General features: G+C 41.1%; 1 protein-coding gene across 3 annotated transcripts in view; it reads right to left on the reverse strand.

Annotated features, from left to right (window-relative positions):
• The window catches only part of LOC136886484 (ATP-dependent RNA helicase DDX55), a 73,443-nt gene that overhangs the window by 45,191 nt on the left and 15,287 nt on the right, over positions 1-12,965 (reverse strand). For all 3 annotated transcript variants that reach the window (XM_068230996.1, XM_067159294.2, XM_067159293.2), the window contains one exon: positions 10,574-10,756. In XM_068230996.1, coding sequence (XP_068087097.1) covers positions 10,574-10,756 — 183 coding nt within the window. The remainder of the gene's footprint in view (positions 1-10,573; positions 10,757-12,965) is intronic.

A 12,965-nucleotide genomic window follows, 5' to 3' on the forward strand; every position in this document is an offset into this window, starting at 1 on the left:
CAGACTTTAGAAAAGTTTTACATACATTTATATTATAGAACAAATTTCCATTATCCCATGAAATACATAAGACAGAACACTGTTGGAATACATGGGTGAATCCAGTGGCAACCCTTAAAACTAAAATACACTAAAAAATGTAACATTCCCTGAAACGCATGAAGTACTGCGCTGCGAAATGAAAGGCTCGAATAAGAACCGCACCCAATTTTTAGAGTGATATTTTCGAGAAAAAAAGTGTGGATGGTATTCGGGATTATACAATATGTGCAGAGGGTATCTAGTACAGGAAGAGGTCCGTGGCTTGCTGTTTATGGTGGATCAAGATGAATCAACATGACTAACTTCAGAAACATGGAAGCAAAACAGGATTTATTCTCAATCCGACAATCAGATCTGAATCATATGCGCAACAGCCCACAGAAGTCAACAAAGGAAAAAGAGAATATATTCAACAAAGAATCCCTATTACCTCAGAAAGTACAACCTCGTGGACATCATCAAGGTCACAGGGCTCATGCTGGGTACAAGAGGCTCCAGTCCTAAACTATTGGTCTTCTACTTATGACTCTCTGGTGTGCCAAATGAGACCATTGTGAGCTGGGGCATACATACTTTGAAAGCCTCAATATCGATCTTGAGGCATCATCTCCATACACCACCCTCTTAATTAAATCATTGAAATTATTTTTCTTTGTCACTAAGGATGATTTTCTTTACTTTACCATCAGAATTATTGTGTACCCTTTTATCCTAAATTGTACTTGGATTACTGAATTTGTATTGTATAATAGTTTTTGTCAGTCTGGCAACTTCAAACGTTTGAGGAGGAATAAATAAAATAAATTAAAAATATTGCATGCACAATATTGTGAATGCCACATTAACCCTCTCCCGCCCATTTTTAAGTGTATGTTATGCCCAGAATGAAATGAATTATTTTTAGCAATCATCCTGAAGACGCAGCCATTCATAAAACATATTGAAGAATTACATTGTACAAAAACTAATGAAGCTAGAAATATACGTATTTCACCAAATGAAAGTGAACAGTCCGCAGGTTCAACGTACCAGTAAGACAGTTTATCTGTCCATTGAAATTTAGGCCTATAACCGGACATCACGAATACATACGTCATTTCCCTTAATATTAATACTTTCATTTTCACTTTCCATTTCACTAACTCCACTAACACTTTAAGTTAGAATTATCGTTCATCAAATGTTCAATCTCGTTATCGCATAAATTACTTTGGAGTGAATTAACTGCAGAACAAGTTTGTTTACATCTGTCACCACGTTTTAAAAGGAAACTAATAACAATGTTATTGTTTATAGGTCCCACTAACTACTCTTTGACGGTTTTCAGAGACGCCGAGGTGCCGGAATGTCGTCCCACAGGAGTTCTTTTACGTGCCAGTAGGTCTAACGACACAAGGCTTACGTATTTGAGCACCTTCAAATACCATCAGACTGAGCCAGGATCGGACCCGCCAAGTTTGAGTCAGAAGGCCAGCGCCTCAACCATCCAAGCCACTCAGCCCAGCAAAAGGAAACCAACATCTATGGTCTCTAGTTAGTGCATGTGCTAGCAATACTCAGCTATATTCGCAGATAGATGGCTTACGAAATCGATTGGAAGAGCAAGTACGCTTTACAACACTATGAACAGGAGTCGCTTTGCTTCCGCGGTACACAGTATTACACTATGGACGGGAGAAGGTTAATGTAATGTACGCAAAGAAGTTATACAGTACTTATGTTTAACAACTCTAGACCTATAAATGACAGCCCTTGTTACGAAAATTTGGTTATGTTTATTTGTTCTTGGCCTCAAAAATGGTGGACACTGGCAGGATATCAATGTTTACTTGGACTCGGTGGTGTGTGAGGCCTGATGGGACATTGAAGACAAAAGCGGGATGTATAAAGGCGGTAGCCATGTGTATGTATCATGTTTTGCGTCGTGTGCAATAAATAGTATGTTCTATCTTTGTGGTTAATACTAGTTCAGTGAATTAGTCCCTTAACGAAACAATATGGTGACCCCAACGTGATCATAACGCGTACAGTAAGAAAAGTTGCGATAGAATACGGTACGTAAGATTTCTTTTGTCAGTGAAAAATACCGGCACACGACCATGGAAAGATTAGTGAAACAACGTAAACCAATTTGGGCGTCGTTTACAAAGGTGTATAACGAACTAATGCGAAGTTTAACTAGTGAAGTAGTTGAGCTGGAATCGGCACAGAAGATGCTGATGAAACTGGAGAGGTTAAGTGCTGACCTTTCCCCACTAGATGAAAAAATATTAGAACTAACGTTGGAACAAGAGGACGATGTTTATAACCGTGAGTACGAGGCAATTGAAACATATAGAGACAATTTGGACGAAGTTAAGTTAAAGATGACGAATTTATGTACTGAAAATATAGGCATAGTTAAAGATCACAGATCGGATATTTCATCTACAGCTAAAAAGAATTTAAAACTACCTAAGTTGGAACTAGCCAAGTTTGGGGGGGAAATAAAGGATTGGCTCGGATTCTGGAGCATGATTAAAAGAATCCATGATGATTGTGATATAGAATCTGAAGATAAATTTCAGTATCTGATTCAGTGCACCAAACCTGACAGTCGAGCCAGAGAACTGGTAAATAGCTTCCCTGCCACTGCCGAAAACTATCCAAAGGTTATAGAGTGTATGAAGGAACGCTTTGGACGTGAAGATCTTTTGACTGAGTATTACGTTAGGGAGCTTATTGGGTTAGTTATCCAGGATGTGTCCCATAAGAAAGATAAATCAGGGATAGCCGCTTTGTATGATACACTAGAGAGCAAGTTAAGAGCATTAGAATCCACAGGTGTAACCAGAGATAAATATGGGTCAATGTTGTTCCCCCTGGTAGAATCGTGCTTACCTGAAGATGTTTTAAGGGTATGGCTCAGAAATCAATCATCAGGGAATGAAGATTTTATCAGTCCACATAAAGATAAACTGGAGACTCTTCTTAATTTCCTTAAACGTGAAGTGGAGGGAGAAGAAAGGATTACCTTTGCGCAGGCAGGTTTCGGTTTAGCCGATAGGAAAAAACAAGAGAAGGGAAGAGGGAAAATTTCTGAAGATACATCGCTACCAACTGCGAGTTCATTGTTCTCTGCGAAATTCGATGGCAAGAAGCGAAAGTGTGTGTTTTGCAGTAAACCACATGAGAGTAAGGAATGTCATCTTGCTCAACAAATGAGCTTGGAAGAAAAGCGTAACAAGCTAGCCAAAGAAAACTGTTGTTTTGCATGTCTGAAGTTAGGGCACAGAGCCAAGAATTGCAAGGCACACATCCGATGTCCCTTGTGCACTAACCCTCATGTTGTTATGTGCCATAAACTAAATGTGAAAGGGGCTGAAGAGAAACTTGAACCTAGAACTCGGGAAGGTGGGGAAAACCAGAGCAATATCTCCATGAACATTCAGAGTGCCACAAAGGAGGTGTTTCTTCAAACATTGTGTATCAAGCTGACACATAAGGGGAAACAGAAGAAGGTCCGGGCATTGATAGACAGTGGATCCCAGAGATCCTACATCCTGAAGAAGACGGCTGAGGAAATGGGATACAAACCTTTGAAAACAGAGACGATGATTCATAAGTTGTTTGGAGGCGCTGAGACCTGTGAAGAAGACCACCATGTGTACAACGTAGAGGTGAGCAGCTGCGATGGTTCATATAGTACAACATTGCAGTTAATCGATCAGAAGGTAATTTGTGGTAAAATTCCAAAGTTGAAGTTTGGGCCCTGGATGAAGGAGATGAGAGAGAAAAGGACATGGCTCTCAGATGTGGGAAGTGATCCAACTGACGTGGAAGTTCTTCTAGGAGCTGATGTTGCTAGAAATATTTTGATGGATGAAATGCATAAGCTTGAATCAGGATTGGTAGCCGTTAGGACTGCGTTTGGCTGGACAGTGACAGGCAGACTGAAGGAAGGGGAGAAGGACACTCTAGCTCCATATACAACCTCACTGTTCATTCAATCTGCCTCGATAGCTGACTTGTGGAACTTGGATACCATAGGCATATCTGATCCAGTGGAAAACAAATCGAGAGAAGAAATGGAAGAAGCCGCACGTAACTACTTTCAAAATACAGTAAGAATTAATGGCGATGGCCGATATGAAGTTGCGTTACCTTGGCTGGAGAGCCGTCAGTATCTACGGAACAACAAGGAGATAGCGGAAAAGAGATTGATCTCTGTTTCGAACAGGCTGATCAAGGAAGGAAAGTTTGAGGAATACGGAAAGGTGTTTCAGGAGTGGGTAAATGAGGACATCATTGAAGAGGTTCCAGAGGAAGAAAACAAAGATCAATGTTACTACTTACCACATCGAGGAATATTTAAAGACAACTCTACCACTAAGGTGAGACCAGTTTTTGATGGTTCCTGCAAGTCATTGAATGAGTGCCTCGAGAAAGGACCTAATTTGCTACTACAAATCCCCACACTTCTCTTGATGTTTCGGAAGAATAGGATAGGGGTGATTTCGGATATTAGAAAGGCTTTTCTTCAGATATCTGTCCAAGAAACGGACCGTGATTGGTTACGCTTCTTATGGTGGAAGGATATAGAGAGAAGAGAATTAAAGGCATTTCGTCACTGCCGAGTAGTATTTGGACTGAATTGCAGCCCATTTCTGCTGGAAGCAGTGTTAGATCTACACTTGAAACATAGTACAGACTACCGAGGGACAGCTGAAAAGTTGAGAAACTCCTTTTATGTCGATAATTGCATCACTTCTGTGGACAATGAGGAGGAATTATGTACGTTTATGGAAGAATCTACTGCATTGCTGAGCAGAGCACGGTTCGATCTTCGTAACTGGGAGCACACATGGCTAAATTCTTCTGAAAGAGATTCATACGCTTCTGAGGTAACTTCAGTGTTAGGTCTTCGATGGAATAAAGCAAGAGATGTTCTTTCTTGTGAACAAATTGACGTATCGAGGATTGGTGAGAAGATCACTAGAAGGACTGTATTGGCTGCTGCCCAGAGCATCTTTGACCCCATCGGTTTTACTTGTCCTGTCTCTATAGTACCCAAGTTGCTGTTACAGGAAAGTTGGCGGAAGAAAATGAGCTGGGATGAAGAAATGGAGGACGAAATGAGGGAAAAGTTTGAAAATTGGCTTCAAGAACTGAACGTATTGCCTGATATTAAAATTCCTAGACAAATAGCACCTTGTGAAACACAGGAATCTTGGAGCCTTCACACATTTTGCGATGCGAGCGGCGTAGCATATGCCGCAGTTGTATTCCTTCGATCACAAGATGGTCAAAATTCAAATGTAACACTCTTACAGGCGAAATCTCGTGTAGCACCTCTGAAGAAAACTACTATTTCTCGGTTGGAACTCTTAGCTTGTTCAATTGCAGCTCGTCTTGCTTCCTCCGTAAAGGCAAGTTTAGGAATTGGAGACCTTTCAACTTATTATTGGACGGATTCGACAACAGCGCTCTGCTGGATCAAGAGGAAAGAAGTCTGGGGAACTTTCGTGGCCAACCGGGTGAAGGAAATTAAACAATTGTCGAGCCCTGATAGTTGGAATCATGTGCGTGGAGTGAATAATCCGGCTGACCTACCCTCCAGGGGATGCTCCGCTACCAAACTCCTGATGTCGAAATGGTGGGAGGGTCCTCAGTGGCTGAGATGCCCCAGTTCTGAGTGGCCTAATGACGATGTCATGCCTGATGAAGAAAAGGTCAACGAAGAGAAAAGGAAAGGACTTTCTACTGTTTTAGTTTCTGCGAAACCAGAAGAAAAATGGTATCTTCATTATTTTTCAAAGTACACGAAAGTTGTCAGGATGACAGCTTGGATTTTGCGATTCATCCACAACACTGCCGGAAGAAGAGGACGACACACTTCAAAGGAACTTGAAGTGGAAGAGTTGCAAATGGCTGAAAGGAGGCTATGGAAGATTGTGATGCAAGAGATGCTTGGAGAAAAGGAGCGGTCGTCCCTCAAATCTCTCAATGTGTTTGAAGATGAAAGTGGGTTACTTCGGGTCAAGACGAGGTTAATAAGAAGAAAGGATGAAGAATTATTCCTTACTCCCATTCTGATACCTGCAAACCATAAGCTAGTTCACATGATGATTATGGAGAAACATTTGGAATTGTCTCATGCTGGAGTACAAGTTCTGCTCTCTACTATGCGAGAGCGGTTTTGGATCGTCAATGGTAGGAGAACCATAAGAAAGGTGATTTCTGGCTGTGTCAAGTGTAGAAGATACCAAGTGAAAGGAATTACCACAGAGGTCGCACCTTTGCCTGAGGATCAAATTCGAGATGCTTCTGTTTTTGAGATTGTAGGGGTGGATTTGGCTGGCCCATTACATCTCCGCGGGGGTGAAAAGGCATGGATAGTGATATTCACATGTGCTGTTTACAGAGCTGTACACTTTGAGCTCATCAGGACTTTGTCTACTCCAGGGTTCCTTCAAGCGTTACGAAGATTTATTGCTCGGAGAGGGAGACCAAATGTTATTTACAGTGATAATGGAAGGAATTTTGTGGGAGCTGAAAATGCGTTCCGTGATCTTGACTGGACGAAAGTGAGTGTAGAAGCTAGTTGTCTGAGAATCGCTTGGAAATTCAATCCTCCCACAGCTGCATGGTGGGGAGGGTTTTGGGAACGTATTGTTCAGATGCTAAAGAAGTTGTTGCGACGAATCTTAGGTCGTTCCTCTTTGGATTACGAGGGACTGTTGACAGTATTAATGGACACTGAAGCAGTTATTAATTCCCGACCGTTGACTTACTTATCTGAAGACAGTGATGATTTACTAGCATTGACTCCAGCAATGTTTCTTCAGGATATTCCTAGGGTGGGAGTGCCCGATATTGATCACATTGATCAGATAAGGCACGGAAAGAGATTCAGATATATGCAGCATCTGAGGACAGAATTACGTAAAAGATTCAGGATAGAGTACTTAGGACAACTTAAACCGGTGAAAGGTCAGACGAACCCCCATCGAGAGTTAAAGGTTGGGGAAGTAGTGATCCTTGGAAGTGATGGAGCACGTAGAATGGACTGGCCTTTAGGAAGAGTGGTTGCTGTATATCCTGGGAAGGACAATGTCATCAGGGTGGTCAAGGTGAAGACTGCTGGTGGTGAGTTGGACCGGCCTGTGCAGAACATCTATCCACTGGAAGCAACTCCCATTACTGAGTGGCAGAATGAAGAAGAGGTCCTGGAGAAGAGCCCTGCTGTGCCTGTCTCTAGCAGAACTGTTCCACGAGTAGTTACTACAAGATGTGGGAGGAAGATACGAATCCCATCTCGTCTCAGTTTGTAGATTTTTCTTTGCTTTGTTTTGTTTTGGTTGTGAATTTAGTGGTTTTAATCATGTGATTAAAAGGTGGGAGGATGTTACGAAAATTTGGTTATGTTTATTTGTTCTTGGCCTCAAAAATGGTGGACACTGGCAGGATATCAATGTTTACTTGGACTCGGTGGTGTGTGAGGCCTGATGGGACATTGAAGACAAAAGCGGGATGTATAAAGGCGGTAGCCATGTGTATGTATCATGTTTTGCGTCGTGTGCAATAAATAGTATGTTCTATCTTTGTGGTTAATACTAGTTCAGTGAATTAGTCCCTTAACGAAACAGCCCTATTACGCGTAATCTTTACAGAGGGATAACTCATTAAATGTAATCTGTCTCATACACAACCCGAACAATGAATCTTCTTTCTCTACAGCTTATTCCACACCATGTACTGTAACTCATGCTTGTTAATTATCAAATCACATCAACGTTCTTTAATTGGGTCTATTGACAGAACAAGTGAGGTATCTTATGAGGAAGACAACAATAGTAAGTCAAGATTTTCTATGATTTCATCTAATTTCAGAACTTTTAAAGTGATTTAAACACTCCTTTTAATTACACAGACACTTCAATATATCAAAGAAACATGAAACAGACAAACCAAACCCTAATGGCCTACCCAGTGACCGCTGCTCAGCCTGAAAGTCTGCAGATTACGAGATGACGTATTTTCAGCTTTCTAGACTGGGGCTGCTATCTCACCATCAGAAAGCTCCTCAATTGTAATCAAGTAGGCTGACTGGAACTCGAACAAGCCCTCAGATCCAGGTAAAAATCCCTGACCTGGCCAGGAATCGAACCCAGGGCCTCCGGGTATGAGGAAGACACATTACCCCTACATCGCAGAGTCAGCCGTGAAATAGACAAGCAAATTCAAAAGGAACTGTGTTGCACATGTGGATTTGGCCCTGTTTTACAGCGAGATGCCCTTCCTGAAGCAACCCTGTGTGGAGGGAGGTATGTATTCACTATTACATGTTTCTATGGTGGTTGGTAATGGGGTGTGTTGTACGAATATGAAGAGGAGCGTATTGGGACAAACACGAATACCCAGTCCCTAAGTCGAAGGAATTAACCATACGTGAATAAAATCCCCAATAAAACCAGGAATCAGACCCAGAACACTCTGAACTGAAGGCACAAATGCTGACCATTCAGCCACAATGTCAAACAAACCTGATTTTTTATACAATTAATTTTTTTTCTTTCCTATTTGCTTTACGTCGCACTGACACAGATAGGTCGTATGGTGACAATGGGACAGGAAAGGCCTAGGAATGGAAAGGACGCGACCGTGGCCTTAATTAAGGGACAGCCCCAGCATTTGCCTGGTGTGAAAACGGGAAACCATGGAAAACCATCTTCAGGGCTGCCAACAGTGGGGTTCGAACCCACTATCTTCTGGATGCGAGCTCACAGCTGCGCGCCCCTAACCGCACGGCCAACTCGCCCGGTCAATTAAAATGCCTCAGTGGCTCAAGCGGCAGCGTGCCGGCCTCTCACTGCTGGGTTCCGTTGTTCGAATCCCCGTCATTCCACATTAAATTTGTGCTGGAAAAAGCGGAGGAAGGACATGTTATTCCCTATTCAGTCTGGTTTCCCTGTCATCTTTCAGTCATTAATCATTGCCCCAGAGAAGTGCGACAGGCTTCGGCAACATTCCTATCCTCGCCACTAGATAGGGGCTTCATTCACTCCATTCCTGAGCCGGCTGAAGTTGGAAACAGGCTGTGGATCTTCATACAATTAAATTGAGTTTACTCTCATAAGCATGACAATCAGTACTGATAAATTGTTGTATCACTCACATCATTGCAAGGCATTATGCTGCATTAGTCTTCTTCAACTCCTTTATTATCGGTTGTGACACCAGCACGATTTTCTATGATTTCATATAATATAAGAATTTCTGAAGTGAAACATTCAACCACACAGACACTTCAATAAGTCAAGGAAACCTGAAACAAGACGAGCAAAATTCTCCAAAAAGGAATAGGAATATTAGAGTGAGAGAGAAGCGGTAACAAAACAATGGTCACGGTGTTGTTCGATGCAAGAGTATGTGATTAAAAAAGCAGAGGTAATAGGACCAAGTAAAGGGGAGAATAGTTTACAAGTTAATGACCCTAGCAATGATGAAAATTTAACTTCTATTCCAAGCATTGCTGAATACGAATAGTAATATTTTTTGCTAGCGGCTTAACGTCGCACCGACACAGATAGGTCTTATGGCGATGATGGGATAGGAAAGGCCTAGGAGTTGGATGGAAGCGGCCGTGGCCTTAATTAAGGTACAGCCCCAGCATTTGCCTGGTGTGAAAATGGGAAACCACGGAAAACCATCTTCATGGCTGCCGATACTGGGATTCGAACCTACTATCTCCCGGATGCAAGCTCACAGCATAATAGGCAGAATTCAAGTACAACATGCATGATAATTTTTAAAGTCTTATATGAGATGTGAAGGGAGCTGAAGGAAAAACGGGCATTATGCGGAATAGTGTATTGAGAGGATGCCTACCTGGTGGCCAGGATCGTTAAAGTGTTGGGCACTATGGTTAGCCGGTTCAAGTCCCATTGAATGAGAACATTTTTACTCTCAGAATGTTGGCGGGCAGGGTAGGGGAGGTGGTGCTATACTATTTCGTGCCAAAAGCCTGGATTTAATTCCAAACCTCTCCACAATGCTCATATGGAGTGAGTGCTATATGACACTATTGATGACGATTCGTCGGACGGATTGGGACGTTAATCCTTGAGCACACCCCTTGGTGCTATTCAACAGAAGTACACTATGGATCAGCACTAGGTTGCACCCTCTCCCTTCCTCTAACATACATCACGCCATTCATTTAATCTCGTTAACTCCCCTGATAAGGTTAACATCAGGAAGGGCAACCAGCCATAAAAACTCGTTATGAAGATTCCTCTCACTTCATACTTAACCCCATAAACGGGACAAGAACTGGACCTACACAATGTATTAAGAGGGTGGGTATTATCAGGGTTTCACAATAAATAAACAAACAAATAAATAAATAAATAAATAAATAAATAAATAAATAAATAAATAAATAAATAAATAAATAAATAAATAAATAAATAAATAAATGATCAGAAGAAAAAATAATATTTCTGGAAATAATAAAGGATAAGGAGAGAAGATTCTACATAATACTCACGCTCGTAAAATGGCAGAGAAATATTCGACACACGCGCACGTAGGCAAGAACAGCATATACTTCTTTTCCCGACCTTCAGCACGGAGAAACCCCAACATGGTAGCTAATTTGCTCTCGGCCTCACAGATGATGTAGTAATTGGTCAGAGATGCTGGTGTTGAAGTTGCCAATTTTTCAGTATTGCTGAAATCAAGAAATAAAAAATAACAATGATCCTCTGTAAATAAATAAAGGTAGATCAAACATGAACAAGATTTATGAAACATGCAAAACTCCAATACGCAGTGCCCTGCTTCTTCACGACTACACTAGGTTCCACAATTCTCTGCTAATATGAAAACCAGATTAGAAGCAATGCAATGGGCAGCTCTGAATAGGGTTATCATACTTAAAAATTTAAAAAAACCAGGGGAGGAGGAGAGGGACGGGGTGCACATCACACTGTAAAGCTTAACCCTTTGGGGTACAATGTTGGAGTGTAGTGCAAATGGTGCCGAGCTTTATGGAGTATTTCCCTGGACATTTCTTGTTCCATGCTGCCATCTACTGTTAATTTGTTGTAACAGTAGTTTTTTCCTTGGAGATAGTTCGTCGCTGTTGTGTTTATATTTTGTTATCAACATGGCATCCACCATTCGTGGCATGGAAGCTGATGATATTTACGGATGGTTGTGCGAAAGTATCGATATTGACGATGATTTGTTGACCGATTCTGAAAGTGAAATTAGCATTTCCAAGCCTGAGAACAATTTTTCGAATGAGGAGGAGGAAATACAAGGAACATTATTAAACTACAAGGATGTAAAATGAAGTTTCTAAGATCAGCTATGCAGAAGACAGAAGGGAGGGAATGAGGAATTATTACATCAGAAGAGTCATGCAGGTAAACTTAATAATGGAGGAAAGACAGAGATGCATGGCTGAAATGGTTTGGCCAGTTAAGGCGAATGCAGGAGACACCCATTCCCTGGCAGAACTTCGTGAGAATCGTGCCAAGAAAAAGCTAGTCGGATGTTCCAGCAAAAGGTGGCTGGACCAAAATAAAGAAGCGAGACAAATTGGAATTATTATTTATAAATTTCATTTTCCGTATTGACAGATTCAAAGTATAGATAAGAAATGTGTTTTTCCACCATTCAATACATAATTTATTTTAATAGATTAAACTAGTACCGGTTTCGGCTCTTTAATGGCCATCATCAGCTAGTACATGATTTGTTTTAGCCATTAGACAATTCACAAGTTGTTATTGTATTAGGCATCCGGATGTCTAATGGGGGATGGAAATGTATACAACAGCATATAATTAAAATATCAGTAGTCAGGGTAAAAAGTTACAAATTAGAACATGAGTATGTAAAACATATTAAAAACACACAGGCCACAATATATGACATTTAAAAAGTTTCAACACATTAAAATGGTACGTATAGGTAGACACTTGTTAAAAATTTTCAATTCATGCTACATAGATTCCATTCTTCTGTCCTCCGTGCAGTTCCTTTGCTTCTAAGTTATGTTGATTTTAGTTGCGTAAGGTAATCTTCGAGAACATTCTGAAACTGTTGTACGTCTTATTGATATGGGCCTTTGTCATGAAGAAATTTTGTTGTGTTATATATCCCAACTTGTGATATACTATGGCAAGTTTCAATATAGCAAACAGCAGGTCTCGAGCTTGTGTTTAGAAGTAGTTGGTGGTAACACCTCTCTCGTCTACGTTTGTTCTTGTAGTCAGTAAAGATAAGGTGATATAAGTATGCCGGTAGTGTGTGTATGAAGGAATGCCTAGTGTGTGTATGAAAAGAGTACTTACTATAGTTGTTGTGGAAGTCTTGTGCCGATGTGTTTGAAGGCTTGTTGTATTCTACTGCGAGTGCGTCTGGGGCTCATATTAGCTGTGGAGGGGAATGTAGGTGGAGGGGAAGAAGGAGTGGCCGTTGGAGAAGTAGGGGCGGGGTCAGGCTTGTGATTCGTTGGTTTGTTAGAGCGGGTGTTTACTATTTTGAGGTAATCATTCTTTAATGTCGGAATGGCTTTGTCAAAAATGATGCTGGTTTTTTCAGTAATATCATTAATGTTATGATTGGGGTTGGCGTATTGGTCTAAAGAAATGTAGAAATCTTCGGTTATGTTGAGCAGGGGGCCCTTGGAGTTTATATTTAGTATCGTCATGTCGTTATTGATGTTTGTGAAACTATGCTTGGATTCTTCTACATGTTGGCCTATTGATGAGAAATGGTTATGTTTTACTGCATTTATATGTTCATTGTAGCGGATGGTGAAGTTTCTGCCTGTACGTCCTATGTAACTTATGTCACAGTTGTTACATTTGATACGGTAGACACCTGATTGGTTGTATTTATTGTTATTATTGACTGTTTTAGTGTTA

Source organism: Anabrus simplex, chromosome X, assembly GCF_040414725.1.
Source record: "Anabrus simplex isolate iqAnaSimp1 chromosome X, ASM4041472v1, whole genome shotgun sequence".
Classification (NCBI taxonomy): Eukaryota; Metazoa; Arthropoda; class Insecta; order Orthoptera; family Tettigoniidae; genus Anabrus; species Anabrus simplex.